Here is an 18,703-nt window from a genome sequence, read left to right as displayed (position 1 = left end):
AGGCTTTTCCATTCACTGGTTACTCTCCTATTTATAGCAGAAGACAACTGAGCAGGACCAATGGAATACCACAGGGCAAGGGAGACACTTTATTAAAAACATCCTTGCCTAGAGGAAGCTCAGCTTCCAAAAGTGGGGCCCAGGATCTGTGAGTGCCACGTGTACCTGATGTGCTGGGTGGTCTCAGGGGACAGCCCGCTGTACCTTCCACTCCTGCAAACCAGAGCACAGGTAGCCAAGAACTGGGAAGTGAAAAACAGGCTGGAATAAAAGGTTACATCTGGAAATACTGTGCTAAATTTCTGCATTAAAAATGACAATGTCAAAGATCAAAGCTGCTCCCTCTTCTGTTAACAGCATTTTCTGTCAACCATAACACATATTCAATGTAGAAAATGCTGTTTAAAGAAAATTCTCTATTAAAGAACTATTTTCCTAGCTGTCCAACAGAAACAATAATGAAATTTTTTTTCTGAGACAAAAAACATCTCAACTACCAAGTTTACAATTAATTAAATACTTTCTGAATGATATGTTTATCATTATACACCACTAAAAAATTGCTTTTCCTTTCAGAGTATTTTAACAGACCATTTCACAACCACACATCTGAAAGTACGATGTTGTGTTTTCCTCTGGGGTTGATGGTTTGCTGTCAAACGGGACAAAGGAGACCTGAACTAAGGAAGGAACTGATTTTCCTTCCTCTTGGAGAGCTGATCTCTGCACTTTTAGCTGCAAGTGCACAGTCCAGAACTTTGCAATTCTGTCCTGTACTCATGTTTCTGAGGCTTCCAGCCTTCCATGTGAGGAGCTGGGAGACTTGGCAGAGCTGGACCTTACAGGAGTTCCCAGCTCTACATTGACATCCTTGATCCTTGGCAATCCCCTAGAAATGCTGCTCCTAATCTCAGAGACCTCGAGCTTTGACTGTCCAATAATTTGCACTAGCAAGCCAAGTTGTGCCATTTCACAGCCGGCAGTTTCCTGGTTATTTCCTGAAGGATTCTGGTTATTTGCAGTGTGCTTGGGAGGCAAAGGGGACACACAGTCACAGGCACAACTTCACCCTGCCTTGCAGAAGAGTCTGTGCCACGCCAGGCTGTATCAGTGGGACAGCCACAGTGCCCCTCTTACAGCTGGGCGTGGTGTTTTTCCTTATCTTATGAACCTGACAGCCTGACATTTATATTTATTGAATAATATGTATCATCACACAACTGTCTCCTTCTCTACAGCCTCCCCAAGTCCATCCTACGTTCCTAAAGCAAGATACAATCAGGAAGAAGAAAAAAAAAAAAAGGAAGGAAATCATAATAAGTGATACTGTATTGTTAGGATTCCAGAACTGTGAAGGAGGAAAGATTTATTGCTCCTTTCCATGAAAAGACAGATCTTATCAGAAAACACTGACAACAACAGCTCTATTCATGAACAAAAACATGGTTTTGCTGGTCTTAGTTATTTACACTGCAGTAACAGCAAGGTGCCAAACTCAGTGAAAAGTACCAGATGCTGAACACATAAGTAAACAGTCCTAAGGGAATTTCTGCTTAACTTTAGATGACAGAAAACAGGGAATATGCAGTACAAAGGATAAAAAGGAGCAGCAAAAGAATGAAAAGCACCCAAGAAAGCAAAAGTCAGAACACCTGCTTAGCAGTAATATACCCAGTAAGTTACCACTGCTATTCACACCTCTGCCTGTCTGATCTCCTTCCACTCTCCCTGCACCAGGGTGATGCTCACTGAGGGGCTCTGTTGCCACACAAGGCACAAAGCCACTGAAAAAAGAGTTGATGTCACATTAGTGAGACACGTGTAAGAGTATTAAAGTAGTTGGTTCAAAAAAGAACTAAAATTTGAAATGAACTTCATTCATACAAAGAGCAATTACTGCTGCCTTTTCTCACCTGAGAATGGAACACTCCAAGTACTCATTTTTGTAGTACTTTGCAGCACTACTTTCTGAGTTCAGCCAATTACAAGACATCTGGTTTCATATTCCCACTTTGTGTCTAGTAGATTTACTGCACCCATTTTTAATTAGAACATGGGATTTCTAAGTTGGTTTATTTAAGGTTGTCATCACCAAGGGAAGTAACCTCTCACTTCACAAGTTCTTGTGAACTTCGTTGTTGCTTCCCTTTGCAGCAGTTGCATTAAGGCAGGCAATCAGCAGAGATTCCTTCCTGCATTTAATTTAGTTTAATTTAATCTGTATTAAAATTCATATAAAAATGTGTACTGGTATTTTAAATGCAGAAAGTGTAAATATCAGTGTGCTGGTCTTTATTACCATACTGCAAATGACACAAAGGTGAGACTCCTATCTGACCTCTGTGGATGTCCTGCTGTTCTTAGAAGGAATATGGACTTGACATTTTTCTCCACGAATTTGCCCTAAATTTGAGATTCTACCATTATTCCCAACACTCTCCAGAATGATCATTACTGACTATCCCATCTCTAACTATTCCCAGCAGTGGATACATCAATATCACAGCAGGACAACAGAGATTTATGGGTTTTGCAAACTGGGAGAAGGATAAAGGTTAAAAAGGCAAGTAAAGAAAAATTAAGCCTGATTTGAAGCAAGAAAAAAACCACCTAACTAGGGATGAATTATGTACTCTGGACAGCTAATGAAGCTGTGGGAATGCAAAGTCAAGTTGCAGCAAACTTTTCTACATAAAAGGACTGGGATTTCAAGTAAGCAAACATAATAGTGTAAAGTGGTCTAAAATCCTGAATAGAACTGTGGAGAATTTGGATGATGTAGATGTTATGAGCACTCAGGAGAAGAGGGAGTCATCTACTAATGTGTAGTGAGAGTGTACAAAGACAATGACCAATTTTAAATCAGAGTCGGTGTGGAGGTGAATTTGGCCTCTTCACAGAATTAGTTTAGTGATGCAATAACCATACAGACATTAAGCAAATACATCATTGTATTTACAGCATTTTCACATATTAAAAAAATGTTTAATGAGTAAAATGTTTTCAGCAATTGCCTAAAGCAACCTAATAGGGCTTTATGTTTAATATCTTTTATTCCCTACACATTAAAAACCTGCCATTCAGTATCACCCACATGGCAGAAATAACCATCTCAAGACAGCTATCACAGGTGGAAGCAACTTCCACAGTTTTAGCTCAAGGTCATCCAATAAAGCTGGCTTCAAGCTTTGCTTTCCATCTGGAAAGCCAGCAGTATCAGGCACTGGCAGAGTTCCCACAGTCTGTGTTTCGTGATGACAGTGGATGCTGTTTTATAAGAATTCCATGCTTTTCCACAGGAACAGGCAGTAACCATTGGTGAAATGATCTCACCTTTACTAATAATATTTACTGAGTCCCAACATGCTAATGCATTCTAAAATGCATTAATTTTGCACTACAAATGATTTTGAAGTTCAGTTTTGATCTGCTCTGTATCACATAGAGGTCTGAGGGTTTGCTGCCTCTCCCTGACAGATAAACCAAGCTAACACATACATCATCCATTTTTACAACCATGTCTTTCAGCACAGTAGATTTCCATGCCCCCAACGATCCTAAACTGCCTCTGAAGCCAAACACATCCACGGCAGCAACACATTAAATGTGTGACAAAGAGGATGCTGCCCGAGCAGCTCCCTCAGCCTCTGGGTCTGTTATCTCACCAGGAAATTAAAAAAAAAGTAAGTGGGACAGGAGAATCAGAAAGGAAGAGAGAGTGTGCATGTTCTGAAGTGGTGTGTTTGCTTTCCTCAACAGCACAGACAGATTGAATATTTACACTTTGACCCAAAACTCTTTATGCAGAACGTTTTAAGAAAGAAGCTGAGAGAAGCCTGAGAAGCGAAGGAGGGGAAATGCTGGCAGGCTATAAACTGATGCTTTTCTGTACATATTGTCTCCTTCATATCAATATATGCTGAGTTCCCAGCTATTCTAAAAACAAACCAAGAGCTGGAGATAGCATATGATGGCTTCAAGCTATATTTTCATTTCCTGGGCTGACTGGAGACGGTCACAACAACTCTTGGCATAATTTTATGAAATTTCATAGTATCAGTATCATTGAAAGAGAGATGCTAAAAACAAACAATTTCTGCACAACCTGGACAGATCCTGAGGAGGTCCATCCTGGGCACTAAGCAAGGCAGGGCCTTGAGACAAAAATAGGATTCCATAATAGAATTACAGACCAAATCACAGTGTGTCTGCCCTGCTGTGACTTTGCCTGAGATAAAATATGATTGTGCGGTATAAATTGTGGCATTACCTAATTGAGGAAGTCTTGATTTCATAATCTGAAAACTGTCTCCTTATAAACTTACGGTGATTCTTCATAGAGAGCAGGTATTCAGCTAGAAGTGATGTGGATTTCCTGGTTATGAAGAGTACAGCTGATTTCAGCTGTCCTCTTTTTTTTTTTAAGGAGGAAACAAAAATGAGGAGGAAAGCAAAGGACACATTTATAAAGGCTAATACCTGACTTGCAAGGCATAATGGCTTGGGGAACATCATGACCTGTTAGTCCATTGCTTCAGCTCATTTTGCTTTCTTTGTTTCTTTGTATTGATAAAAAGAAAAACAAGGATGATCAGGAAAATGGCCTCTTATAAAGTATACACTACAGGATGAATTATTTCACTGTAGTATATAGCAAATGGATAAAAGAGTTCATCTGCTTTCCTTGCTTTTCAAATCAAAAAAATTCAGGGGGCAGGCCAAGAATAAGATGTCACACATCTATTTTTATTGAGTTTCATACAGCAAAATTTAAAAAGCTGTGTTTTGCAATAAAAATTATTACAAATTTGAAAATCAGAGATGTCAGTTGGAGTTTCTATAGTATATATTTCTGCTTCACTTCAGAGTTCCAGATAGTCACACTGTTTAAATGTATCTTTGTGTGACAACACTTCATCTTTAAGTGCTTTAGCTTTTAATTACTGAAATGAAGTCTTACATTATGTTTAGTGTACTAGTAAAGGATTTCCACTTCTCTCTGTGAGGCAGAGGAAAAAAAGTGTACAAAGGACTGAAAAGTAGTACAAAAGAATGAAAAATCATGTTTTGAAACTGTACAGATATTTATGGTCTTCACTTAAAAAAATGCTGCTATTTCATTTTTAAACAGGGTAAAACCTGTTTCCACTGTTCTCACAGATGGTTTTTTCTCTATTTTGGGGAAGTTTTTTTTTAATACAGTGATAGGCAGACTACAGAAATATCTGTGCTTGTCTGAGAGTGAATCCTTGGTCTGTCACTAAAAACCAGTATATGCTGCTGTGTGGGACTGGGGAGGGCACATCATTTGTGGGCCTGGTGTGCAGAGGCAGTGAAATTGCAGCACGTTTTTAAAAGATATCTTCTGAATTTTAAAATAATTTTAATGGGTAGTAGTACATGTCCAGCAGTCAGTGGGTCCCTTCCAACTCCAACTGTTCTGTGATTCTGCTATGCCAAGGACTGCCTCATGCAGAGTTTGTGCTTCACAAACCACAGCTGAGGAACTGCCAGACACAGCACTGCCTTATTGATCATCTCATGTAGCAGCAGGAACAGCTTTTCCTTGGCCACAGACACAAGTGGGAAAAATGCAAACCAACTGCATGTCCACTGAGCATCTAGACCTTGCTAGGGCTCTTTTCCAGGTGGGTTTGTTGGGGTTTTTTTACTGGCTGATATGCTAAGCTAGAGCATTTCTCTGCCTAATGTCCTTATTTCATGGCTATCACATTTGCATCTTCTTCAAGGAAAACAGTAAATTCAATAAGCAGCTTTAGAGCATATTCCTTCCATGGATTAAACCTGACAGAGGAAGAGCTTGCTGCTGTTTCCATCAGCAGCAGGTCTAGCTTGCAGTCTTTTGTTTTCTTATTCTTGAGCATATTTTTAAACGCAGGGAAGAGCTGTGGCACCTGCTGTGTGTGCAAGCAGAGCTGACAGGCCGTGTGTGCCCATGGTAGGAGGGAGCCACGGGCACCCTGAGAGCTGGGGCACACTCTGAGCACAGCTCCAGAGCAGGGCTTTCTTCAAGCACAGCTACAGTGAACTTCTCCTGCTTTAGGATCTGGCTACATGTGAATAAAAAGATCAGTCAGACAGACAGCAAGAAGAATGAACCATTACTTTAAAAAGTGTAGCTGGAAATGTGAGCTGTGGCTGGATGTGCAAGTGATACAGAATCATTTCATCATGTTCATGCTTTCATAAGAACTATAAAAAAACCCAATTTAACCGAAGAGAATTTCTATTCTGTTGCTAACAGCATGAAAGGCAAAGAAGAGAATACAAACATACCACACAGTTTCTCTAATACTATGTGTATGTTTTATCTTTTTGCTATAATTAAAGGCAAAGCTAAAGCAGATGCAAGAACTAAAGGGATGTGGCTCTCATTAAAGCTGCTCTGGCACTCTGTGGTCCGAGTGTAGGTGCAGGGCTGCTTGTTAGCACTGTTCAAAGCTGAGTCTGCCTTAAACCTGTCTGAGGAGCCTCAGCTTCATGTGGTTGGCTGTATAGGTCATTCCCAGGGGAATCTAGTCCTGTCAGAAGAAATAAGTTACTAAAATTCATGACCTACATACAGACTTCTCGTCTTTGGATGTTGGCAATTCATTACTTCAGAAATCAAATTAAAAAATATATATATATGGCTACATATAGAGTCTTCCACAATATGTCTATGAATTAGAGTTTATGTAGTTTGCTTAGTGAAACAGATACAAAACTTGGACCACTGAGGTAACCATGACTTGTGCTGTTAATCTCAGCAACAGGTCGTTAAAATACATTTGTCATTAAAAGATGTTTTTTTTTCATTGAAGACAAATGTAGCCAAGCCCTTCTGTCAGTGTATCCAGCATGAGAGGCAGTAAAGAAGAGGTGCTGCTGTATTACTTGGATATCACCAGCAACATGCTTCTCTCTGGCCATTTTGTTCAGTGGCATTAACAAACTGAATTTAACTGCCTCAAGGATTAATGAGCAGAGTCAGAATACTCTGCCACATGGCAGGGAGCAGCTGGGCTAGAAAGCTGTGTGAATACCCTAGAAAAGTGGTCACCTTGCTCTGCTGCAGCTGAAGGAATGAGAGGGTCTGTGACTGCAGCTCTCCATGACAGAAAAGACAGGAACTGGGGCCACCTCTGCAGTGGCTCCTGTCACTGCCAGCTCTGCCAGCCCCTGGGCCAAGCCTCACAGAGACTGATGCTCGGAACAGCTCTCCTGCCTGTGCCAGGGAGAGGCTGGGAGTGCTCCTGGGCAGCTCTAGGCAGTGTGTGAGGATGAGATCTAACCCAGGAGGAGAGCAGTTGCACAGTGTGAACGTCAGTTCTATTCCCTTTTCAATCAGCAAGCTCTCCTGTGTTAAATCCCTTACTCAAACACCTGCCAGGCAATACAGAGTAAAGAGTGTGAGCATGGGGAAATGAAAAGAACAGACTGGATACCAGAACAAACAGAACAATTGCTCTCATTCACAGGAGCAGTTTATTTCAGTGCTTTGTCTGATATAGAAAATGTCAAGAGAAGTGCAGGGTTCAATGACGAGGCTTCTCCCAGATTAAATTTATGTACAAACCAATAACCAAGTAGTCACTTGACTACCAGGAGCAGGAGGGACAAAACCTTTCCTGTTCACTTTGCTTGTACCACTATGGCATTACTAAAGGTCAGTGCCACTGTTACCAGTCCTCATTCCAAAGGTGTCTAAGCAGAGATTCTGGGCAGAAGTCTTCTGGGATAATACTCAAAGAGAGATGTCTGTGCTGTTTGCAGAGGAGTGAGGCTCCCAGCTGCTGGCAGTGCACATCAGGGCACTAAAATTAACCTCTAGTGTAAGGGTCAAAGTACCAGTCCCCTGTACTTTAACATGAGCAGAAAGCCAGTGGGTTTTTTCAGGCTACTGAAGCTTCATTAATACCATGGGTTTGAGTTCAGCAGGTTTTAGAGCTACTGAAGTTCCTGTCAGTAAAGGCGTTTGTTCCTGACCTCAGATACTCACAGACTGAGGACACTTCAAAATAATACACTTCTTATTGATAAAGTTCTGATCTTCTAAATTTGATGATTTAGGAATATTAACCCTATTTCCTTCACCATCAGAATTGGATTAATATTCATGAACCTTCAGTGAGGCTCCTATGCCTGACCTTTGTGGCAATTTTGAAAATCCCTCTTGGAGTATTGCTATTTAATTTGATATATCAGAAAGTGTTTTGTGTTCATAACTTAATGGCTTCCATTTAACAAATGTCAAATCTTGGCTGCTATTAGTGCAGAACACAATGTGCTCTCTTGTGACATGAACTGTCTAAGACCGCTAATGAAGTAGGAATAAAGTCTGATTTAGGTTAGACTGTGGAAGCTTCAAATCCCTTACCTGTTGATATTTTGTTCAGACAAATATCCTTGCCACTAAGGACTGAAAACAGGTAGGAAAAGATGCTCCATAGACACATACTTTGCTAAAGTTTCCTTTTGTAAGTAAGAGATCTGTTTTATGCATTCTGCAAATCGTGCTGAATAAAAAAAAAAGGTGCTGAATAAAAAAAAAGGTAATTTCCTTTGCAACTACAAAAATCATTTCCCAAAGGCATTTTGTAAGTGCTCACCTAACTGGGATGCTCTTTATCTTTCTCCCTTTTAAAATGTCAAGCAGATAAAAGTCTTCTAAATACCATTCTTTCCTATTTTGATTAATTTTGCATAGTGTTTTCCCAGAAGGATTGATACTTACATAAACCTGAGTTCTGATTCTCTTCTGACTAAGACTTCCCGAAGTCTCTGGATCTTTGCCATCTCCAGTTCAATTTCCTCAGGCATCATTGTTGTTTCAGCCATTGAAATGATGTCAAGTTGATCTGTGTGGAAGCAAAGCAAATGAATTAAGCCAGTCAGACTGCCTTAATGGTGTTTTTCAGGAATGTAAATTAAATCACAGAGCTACCTAACTACGGAGTAATTAATTCAAGCAGTAAAACATATTCTAGTTGAATGCTGTGCTGACTGATTTCTCTATTGTTTTGCTTATTACTTGCAATGTAACCGTTTAGAAGTGAAATACTCCCTAAGCCAAAGTGACAAGCATTTAGTTAGTCAGGCTCCATCATTCCTCTGAGGAATCCCAACCCTGTCCACAGCTACAGCCATCATTCCTTAACTGATATCACCACAAACTGACTGCTACAAAACCCTCTCAGGGCAATTACTCGCAGCTCTGAAGAGCCCTACCTTGGTGCAGGCAACATAAACCCATGAATGTTTCCCACCTTTAACCCTTCTAACTCTCCATGCTGCTCCACCCTCAGAGCTAAAGCCCAGCCCCACCAAGAGCAGCCAAGGATGTGATCAGAAATGATTCAGGACCTCATCCTGCAAGGGGCTGAGTGTCTCTCACAAGGGCATTGAAATTGGTTGAGGATTCAAAAAGCACTTTGCAGTAATAACCTGGCAGCTGGTAAGGCCAGGGTGCTTCTGTGATTATTTCTCCATAATTGATGGATTACCTCTGTAACCCAGAGAGAAACAGGGCTATGGACTGTGTTCCCTGAACGTAAAGCAACCAATTTATATAAGATGGGTTTGGAAAAGGAGCTGCTTGGCCTCTGGAAAACCCCGTTCCAAGGGTTCATCATACCTGGCCTCCATGCTAAACAAGAATTTAGACACTAAAAAATAGGTTGGCTGCATCTTTTTGTACCCAAACAGAGAGATATTCTTGCAAGAAGGCTTGTTTCAGCTCTATTGATTTGAAAAGGGGAAAATAGAGAGGTCAAAATGTACTCAGCATAATTATGTAGAAAACAGCAGACAAAAAGCAGAAAATAAGCTGTTCAATTAATTAAGAGGAGACAAATTCTGAAGTCCCTCATGACAGACTAAGCACAGCTGAGAAGAATTTCTGACAAAAACTTGGAGTAGGAAAGAAACTACAAAATCTCAACAAACAGCCCTGTATGAGCTCAGTTCACAGTTCTCCCAAAATGGAAGCAAAGGAAAAACATTCTGTACTATATAAATAAAATAGATTTCCCTTGTATTTAAAAATAGATAAAATATTTTTTTAAAGTTATCTTGCTACTATTACCTGCTAGTTTTGACTTCATTTCTTAATGAAGAAAGTGGGGGAACAAATATAAAAAAATCACTTTTTTTTTCAAGGTAACAGAGTCTTGAGAAAAAAAAATGAGACAGATTTTGAAATGTCTGTCGTGAGTGAGCAGCCATGTTTCAGTAGTTCTTTTTTAACTCAAATTGCAAAACTGGTCTGTAAAGTAAGACTGTGTTGTGTGTCTGAACACACAAATGCTGCCTGTACAAGATGGATTTCCCTATTAGAAATCATCATGCTTGTTGGAGTATATTTAGTTGCTGTGTAGCCAAAATATCATGAGGTTCTCACAGGCCCACCTCTCATTTTCACTGCTTGCCAGAAATATAAGCAGGAGATGGGAAGCTATTCTGATGATAACATGAATTAAAGCAAATAATACTGGAAAATAGGGATATAAGCCATAAATAAATTACACATACATACATACATATTATAAAATTAGTTCTCAAGAGCTCAGAAAACAGAAAAGAAAAAAAAAAATTTACTTGCACTCTGCAGCTCCAGCTGTAAGTGCCCTGGAGTCGCCCCTGGTGCGGGGTCAGCCTCTACCCTGTGATTTCAACAATTCAGGAACAAACAAGCCTTATGGCCCAGTGATGTGCTTAAACCAGCACAGGAATTAGTGTGACAGGCAGAAATCTACTCTGACCCCTTGCAGAACAGTCAGAGATTCTCCTTCACATCCCACTCAACGTGTGCTTGAACCAGAGAAAATATTTTTGAAAGCGATCCAAAATCAAGCAGTGTTTCCAAAAGAATCAAAACTGCAAGCAAGGCAGCAGAAGTTTGAAAATGGAGAGAAATACAGAAAGCATTAGATATTAGCTGACAGCTTGTTTGCAAGCTCAGAGGTGTGGCTGGAGCAATGGAACAGAGCACAGGTGTGAGTTCAGGTCAGGATTCCCACCTCAGCACTGAGATCCTCACAAACCACCAGCCTCTCTGGGTCTCAGCTCCTCTTCAAGCATTGTGGATAACTGGCCTACCTGGCAGCAGCTGTGTTGAAGGATAATTAATTATTTTCAAAAAATGGTTTGAGCTCCTAGGATGTGAACCACTCTGGGAAGTTTATGTTAACATTATTGAGCCTTTAAGTAAAGCTCTGTCCCAGTGAGCAATGACACCTCCAGTGCTTTCAGATATGATTCAGAGCAGCCTCACGCAGAAGTCTCTTATATTTTCAAAAAATAAATAATGAACATTTCATTCTGTTTAAAGCAGGTATGCAACTATATTTTTAGCACATATTGAGCTTTTTTTTTCTGTTAATGAGACAAAATTCATAAAGCAGAAATGGAGACAACACTGAGATTAGTCACAGCCAGTGACAGGGTGAAACTATTTTGTCTGTTCTGCAATCTCCAGGATAATTTTCAGTGGCAAAGAAACAAGTAAAATGATATTACTGTATGCACAAAAAAGATATTAGCATGAAAATAATTACTATAGGGAAATAAAATTATCAAGCTATTACATATACTGAGAGGGACTGAAGAGGTAAACCTGAAGTTATTTGTGCATAATTTTGCTTCAGTTTAAATGCAGACTGGTATAGGTAAACTGGGTATTAACTTAATGATCACGCTTCATCCTCAGCGTGCCAGCCAGAAATAGAACAGTAGCCAGCTGTGTTTAAAAGCAAAAAAAACCCCAAATTGCCTATTAAGTCAATAAGCCCAGAGAAAACGTTAAAATTGACACAATGAGAAACGGGAGAATGCCTTACACCAGGTGCCAATAGCTTCAGACCGATTGGTAAGGGATACTGGAATTAATTCTCAGCAAAGATCCTGCTGCTGTCACTGGGGTCACACAGATAGGATGGGCTCCCTGTGCTCTGCAGCCATTTCATTGTCCTTTGGGGTTGCTGTTAGCATTGTAAACACCAGAGGCATGGAGAAGGTGAGGGGTACCAGTGCCCAAAGGGGCCCAAGAAGGAAGGCCAGCAGCAGCAGGCTGAGCTCCGTGAGCTCCAGGAACCCTCAGGCACTGGCAGACGTGCAGCCTGGAGGTAGAACAGCACAGGGATACACAGCAAGTATAGGCTCTGCTGGGCCAGGGGCCTTCCAGGATAACTCATCCTGTCTTCATTCATGGCTGTGTTGCTGTTGGAAACCCACTCAGCCTTCAAGAGCCATCTCAGTCATTCAGCAAGGGGTGAGCTCCAGCACAGGGTAAGGGCAATGGCCCAGCTCTCTCCCACTTCTCTTTTTCATCCTTGACATGGGTGAGCCATCCTAAATGAGACTGTTTGTTCAATCCACAACTGCTGAGAGCTCTTTAAAGGCTGGTGGCACAGAGCAGCTGCATGGCTTCTCTGATGTGGACACCACTCAGCAGCAAAGCTGCTCTTCAGCACACTCAGCACGTTGTGGTGCTCCAGTTAAAAATTATTTTAAGCCATTGTTCTAGACTGGACTTCGATTGAGCAATCTGAGACCTACTTCCACTCCCTTAAATTGTCTAATAATAATACAATCCTTGTTAAGGAAATGTTAATGGATAAGTTTTGTTACAAATCTGGGTCAGCACTTTTGGGACTTTTTCAAAGAATTCAGTGAAATTTTCGAGCTAATCCTTTTTCGCTGAAGTATATTAAGTGCTAATAGAGCAAAGTGCCGCAAAAAAACTCGTAATGCTACTTCACATATCAAAATCAAAATTCTCAAGGCCGCTAATAGTTGATGAGACAAAGCAGAAGTAAGCAGGAGGCACAGGTCAGAAATAGATGAAGAGAGAACCAGCTAGTTCCACTTAAAACCAGCAGGCTTGGTGGGAATTGAAATAGTAGCATAATGCAAAAAAATTATTTGGTTATAGTTCAAACTATTCCATATAAAAATATGTTCATGTGAAAAGAATCAGATTATTCCTGTAGTTTGTCACTAGCATGTCACCCAGAGGCATGAATGGCTAGCCTTGCAGCCAGGCATTTTACTATACCTTTTGTTGTTGCCTCAGAGTTGATTTTTTTTCTGTTTGATTTAATCCTTCTGGTGCAGGATGCAGTGGCCAATAACTAACCTGTGTAGGAAAAACTACATTTAATTGCTTATTTCTAATCTAGCCTGCTGCAGCATTCTATTACTGTGAATCCTAGCAACTACTAAATTTGGCATGTGTGTGGCACGGTATTTATTCAATGCTTTATGATAGAATTACCATATAAATACAATACAAACAGCTGCAATGTGTTTTGTTCCTGGACTGCCTGAGAGGCTGCAGTCTTGTGCAATTTTAAAAGGGTAGACTGGGGGAAAGGGGAAAAAGGGTCAGTAGCAGTGTGGCAGTGAGCTGATTGTTGAGGCAGTGAGCACATCCCACACTCCTGCTGCTTTCACTGCCTGGCTCACTTGGTTTGGACACAGGCAGCAGTCTGGCTTTGGGAAACATCCCAGGAATGTCCTCATCCTGCTGCAGAATACAGCTCACAGTCCATTTCAGGGGTTCTTTCAGAAATGCTGCCATCTCTTTTCCCTCGAGGCAGTCTCTCCTCTCTGCTTGTCAATTTTTTCTCCTGTTTCATCTCTTGCACCAAGAACAGGCTGGCTGGTGGTGGCCAAATTCAGTAAAAGTTGGGATGGTGCTGCTGCTTGCATCAGGCCTCAGTGACCAGCTAATGGGCTGCACTGAGGCAGCAGCAGCAGCACAGATACCTGGTGAGTTTAACACTGTGGAAAATTAATCTCTAAAGATTAGGGATTATGAATAGGAGTGTGCAGAGGCTATTACTGGAGGATCAAAAAGCTAATGTGCTACTCCAGTCACAGTCAGAAGTGCAAAAGCTCTCAGAATCACTTTGCTTCCACTGCTGTCAATAACGCAGCTGAATTTTGCTTATAGCAAGAAGCTGATTTTTTTTTTTTTCTTCTTATTGTGCCTGTTGTAATTTTTGAATCCTTATTGCTACTTCTCCATGAATGGAAAACACATTTAAATTTTGGGTTCTCTAGCATGTAGAGCCATGAACTGCACTTTGGGCTGACACAAGGAGCACATCTCCTGCACAAATGGCAGATGTGCTTTGTCCCTGCAAGCAGTAGCAGCCAAAATTTTCCAACAAAAATGTCTGCTGGAAAATGCCAGAGAAATGGCATTCAGAGTATTTGGGGGATAACACATTGGACTCAATACATTTACTATAAAGTCAAAAAGAATCCCTCTGTGCAAAGACCCTTGTTTCATTTTAAGTGCATGTGGATCCAGAACAGCCTTGCACTTCTGGAAATGTTCAATTCCAAAAATAATCAGAGGTTTCAACTGCAAAGCAGCTCCCAGATGTTCAGGGGTTAACTTTAGAGCCCTGAGATATTGGCTTAAACCAGGCATCAAAGCTTCAAATATCTTTGCCAGACAGCAGGGCACCCAGAAATCCCAAAGGTGTTTTTTTCACATGCTCCATGTCTCAGCATAAATCTCTGGGCTGGCGGAATCCCCTTACAGCTTGGCTTTGCAACAGGCAGCTGTGAAAGCTGGCAGCTCTAGGGATCCTCTTTGGCAGGAAGGATCCAGAGATGCCTCCTGAAAGCTGATTAAACACCAGGATCTCTGGGAGTGTCATGGTCATCAAATATCCCTGCTTCTCAACTGTCATTTGGACAAGGAGAAAAAGAAGCAGGAGATTTATCTGTTTGGTGGGGAATTGTGGCACATCTGTGCTTCCAGCAAACCTGAAGCACAAAGCACTGGCCACTTCAGCTCTGTGCTGTGTAAAGACTATTTAAGTTCTGTGACAAACTGCTGGACTTATGCAGTCCCTTGTATCTGGTCCATTCTGCAGCTCCTCAGGCAAGAGATCAGAATTTCATGTCTGTAGAGAGACATATATGCTTAATTTTTTTCTCTGTTCATTCACCTCTGATCATTCAAAACCCACCACAGATCATTCTGTTTGCCATATCATTTCCTCCCCAAGAACTATTAATTCATCTGCTGTGACTGGTGAAGGCTTTGTCCATCAGTCAGCTGTAGTCTGGGTATAAAAGCACAATTTTAACATTGGGATTTATTTTGTCCAGGTCACAAATACTTCTTTATTTTTTAACTATCATAGATTTACAGCCTACACATCTTCAAACATAAGTTTCTACTTCAAAAATATTTCACTCACACTTTACCATATGACCCCATTTTAAAATTAGGTGAGCAGAGAATATAAAAAGCTCTGTGTGCAATTGCCCACTGCACTTCCATCATCACTGCCCTGTCTGTTCCATATCTAAGAGCCTCTGGTTATAAAAAGATTCTTTTAGTTGCTTATCCTGTATGTTCTTGTTCTTATCTCCAAGCTTTGACCTTTTATATTTTATTATTTACCTTTGCAAGAAAGCCTGTTGGCAGCAGTCTATTCTTCTCATTTCAGCCTTTTGTACACTTGGTCTTACTGAGATTTCTCTTGAAATACAAACGCCAGATTCACAGTGTTGAATGTTAACTCCTTCCTCTAACTCTGAAAGTCCTTTTGGTTCCTGTGGTATTCTGTTCAAAGGACTGCACACAATGATTCCTGTCACACCTGATGGAAGTGCCTGCAGTTGCTCACTACCCAAATAAGATTCTCAGTTGCTTTTCATCTTTCATGCTGTAGTTCTGTAGAACAAGTTGCATTGCACTGAATACAGCTGGTTAAAAACTGAACCTGAAAGAGATCCTGCTTTGAGTTTTCCCACTGAGCTACATATCCCCAAGCAGAAACAGACAGTCAGTGGTAAAAGTGATTGCTAATTAATGATGGTCTTCAGTACTTTGCTAACTAGCAGTTTTATACTTAAATGATGGTTCCAACTTTCTAATTTAGGGACAATTTTCTGCCCTTGCTCCCTATTTAAATATATATAAAGGCACAAATTCATAATGAAAAGATCTATAAAGATCTTGGCTCTTAAAAAAAAGCATCAATTAAAGTCTTGTTTGTTATCCTGTAAAATTTATAAGCAGTAATTATTCTTGGCTTTGTTTTTTTGTCAGTTTATGACAGTTTCAGTTTCCTAAGTGGATAATTATGCAACCCTTTAATCTTACACTTCCCCCAGGAAAAAGATGTCTCTAGACTAGATGTTTCTAGTCTGAAGAAACTGCTCTGTGCATAGAAAGCTTCATGTTGGTTGTAATGATATCCTGAAAAAAAACAGTTCATCTGGCAATAGTTGTTCATCCTGCCTTGACAATAAGGATCCTGTGAATCACCACCAGGCTGGAGTTCTTGCAGAAATTTAACATCATGCATTGGTCTTAATGTGATATTCAGACTTAATGAACCTCAAAATCTATACTGCTATCCAATATTTGGATTATAAATTCCATTTGTTCTACCTTGAGCTTAAGCTTTCAGATTTCAGCACTCTCCTGACTTCTGATGCTGTCAGCCCTGTGGTACTCATCTGCTTGTGGTGATGGAGACAGGTCCTGTGAGCTAGCTCAGGTATTTGTGTATCTGCAGGCACAGCAGGGTGGACCCAGGAAGCAGAGAAGATTAATTTGACCATTTTCTGGGGCTTTACTCATTAAGGTAGGATTTAGCTGTTTGAGGTCCAGTGTCCTCTGCAGTCAGACACTGCCCTTACAAAGATTGCAGACTCTTTCTCCATGCAGGAAGTCATAAGGATCCGTCCTGTCAAATTAAACTATCCCTTCAGCAGAGTGCTCCATCTCTGCTTTTATGTCCTTCCCTCTGGATCTAAGGTGCTTGTGTGTGCAAGGAAATGACTCACTACAGTGGGACAATTTGCTACTTAATAATCTGTACCTAGAATCAGTTCTAGCTGTAAAGCTGTGTTTGATTTGGTGCTGGTTTGTAGCAATATCATCAGTATGATTTCCATGGTGGTGTTTTCTACTAGTGGGAGTTCTCCTAGTTTTCTCTATTTTTATATCTTTGATTTGTGACTCACAATACTCTGGATACTCTGGGAGGACTTTTCCTCAGTAGAACCCTCTCCTGCAGTAGTTTAAGAGCTAATACAAAACCACATTTACAGACCAGGAAACAGTATTTCAGTACTCACAGCAATAAATAACCAAGTCAGAACTTAATATTGAGCTAAAGTTTCTTTGAAAATATAAAAGCAGCTTCCTATTAAATTTTTTGCATAAACAATGAATAAAAGCCCGAGGCCTGATTTGATTATGCCATAATATTGTCATAAATACAGATTTTATTACTGTGATAGAAATTTGTAGGAAGTGCTCTTGATGTAAATAAATTCAGGATATGTAGAAGGATGTCCACTGAGATAAATTACCTAATGACACAGGTTGGATCTTGAAAACCCTTGGGGTCTTTGACACTCCAATTACTGGGCTCAACCTTGCTACTTTGAAGTCAATTCCAAGACTGTCTGGGCAATTTGCATGCCCCAGCCAATTTCCATTCATTCAGTGATAACAAGGTTGCACACATCTCTTCAGCTGGTTAGAGGGCAAATGCATAAAAACGAGGAAAACATAACCATGAAAACAGCAAAGGGAGCTGGAATTAATATCTCTATAAAAACCTTTTTAAACTCAAGTTCTATTGAATTAAAAATCCCCAGACACATTATTCATGGATTCACACACAATTCTCCACTCAGCTGAAACCAAATCCTCTGTTTTAATATCAGCTTCATCTCTGAGTTGAGGCAGCTTTCAAATATCCAGATTCTAAATTTGGCAGATTTAACTTTTTTTCCCTTCTGTGGCTGTGGTAAGGTCACAACAGCTGATGCCTTGAGATGCAAGCTGGCTTGCAAGTGACTGCTCAGTAGCCAGCTCAGGATCATCTCAGCATAGTTCCTATCACACATTAGACACAAACATGGAGCAGCACCGTGTGTCTTTACTGGTGCCTCAGAAATCCTGAGTGCAAAAAGGATTTGCTCACATATAGAAATGACTCAGAGCAATTCCAGCACACTGGAAGGGCATTGTCACAATTGGTGCCACCATTTCAGAGCACAGCTTTCAGTGCCTGAACTGAGCCACAAACTCTACTCAGGACAACTGCAGTCCATTTGCAAAATAGCCTGTGGTGTCTCATCCAGCCATTTCTGTTGTGCATAAAGAAGGATTAAGTGGGTTTGAGTGGGATTTAGAGAAAAGCTGTCCACATAATTCGGTCTGCAGAGAATTATGACAGACTTCACAAAGTACTATAATTGAATTGTGCAAAAACATTTTCCAGACTTCCTACTGTTATTTCCAATTTTAAATAAACTCTAGTTTGGGTTCCAGTACCATGTTCCTTGTTGCCAGATGCTCTGACAACAGGATTTTTCACACATTTGGCTGGTGACTTTAGGTGAGGCGTGAAAGCAATTTCCCCCAGACCACATTACAGGTCAGTCTGGAGCTAGGCAACCTAATTTGTCTTGCTGTAAGAGAAATAAGAGCGGCATTTTTCCACCTCTTTCTAGGAGGTGTACCACTGTGTACTTCACCAGGGATTCTCCTACTGACCTAACCAGATGGAAGGGTGCCCTCATTATCCCAGCAGGACTAAAGCCAGAAACTTCCCCTGATGTTCTGTTCTGCTTTTTCACTCTTCTCTCTGTCCCTATACACTGATAAAAGAACAAATAAATCCCTGCATGTGAGACAAATCAGCTGATT

General features: G+C 40.6%; 1 protein-coding gene across 1 annotated transcript in view; it reads right to left on the bottom strand.

Annotated features, from left to right (window-relative positions):
- The window catches only part of BMERB1 (bMERB domain containing 1), a 46,797-nt gene that overhangs the window by 15,215 nt on the left and 12,879 nt on the right, over positions 1-18,703 (bottom strand). Inside the window, exon 2 of the mRNA XM_086853754.1 lies at positions 8,738-8,861. Within this exon, the coding sequence (XP_086709880.1) occupies positions 8,738-8,861 (124 nt within the window). The remainder of the gene's footprint in view (positions 1-8,737; positions 8,862-18,703) is intronic.

Source organism: Cyanistes caeruleus, chromosome 17 (assembly GCF_971803275.1).
Source record: "Cyanistes caeruleus chromosome 17, bCyaCae1.hap1.1, whole genome shotgun sequence".
NCBI lineage: Eukaryota > Metazoa > Chordata > Aves > Passeriformes > Paridae > Cyanistes > Cyanistes caeruleus.
This window is presented reverse-complemented; position numbering and strand designations above follow the sequence as displayed.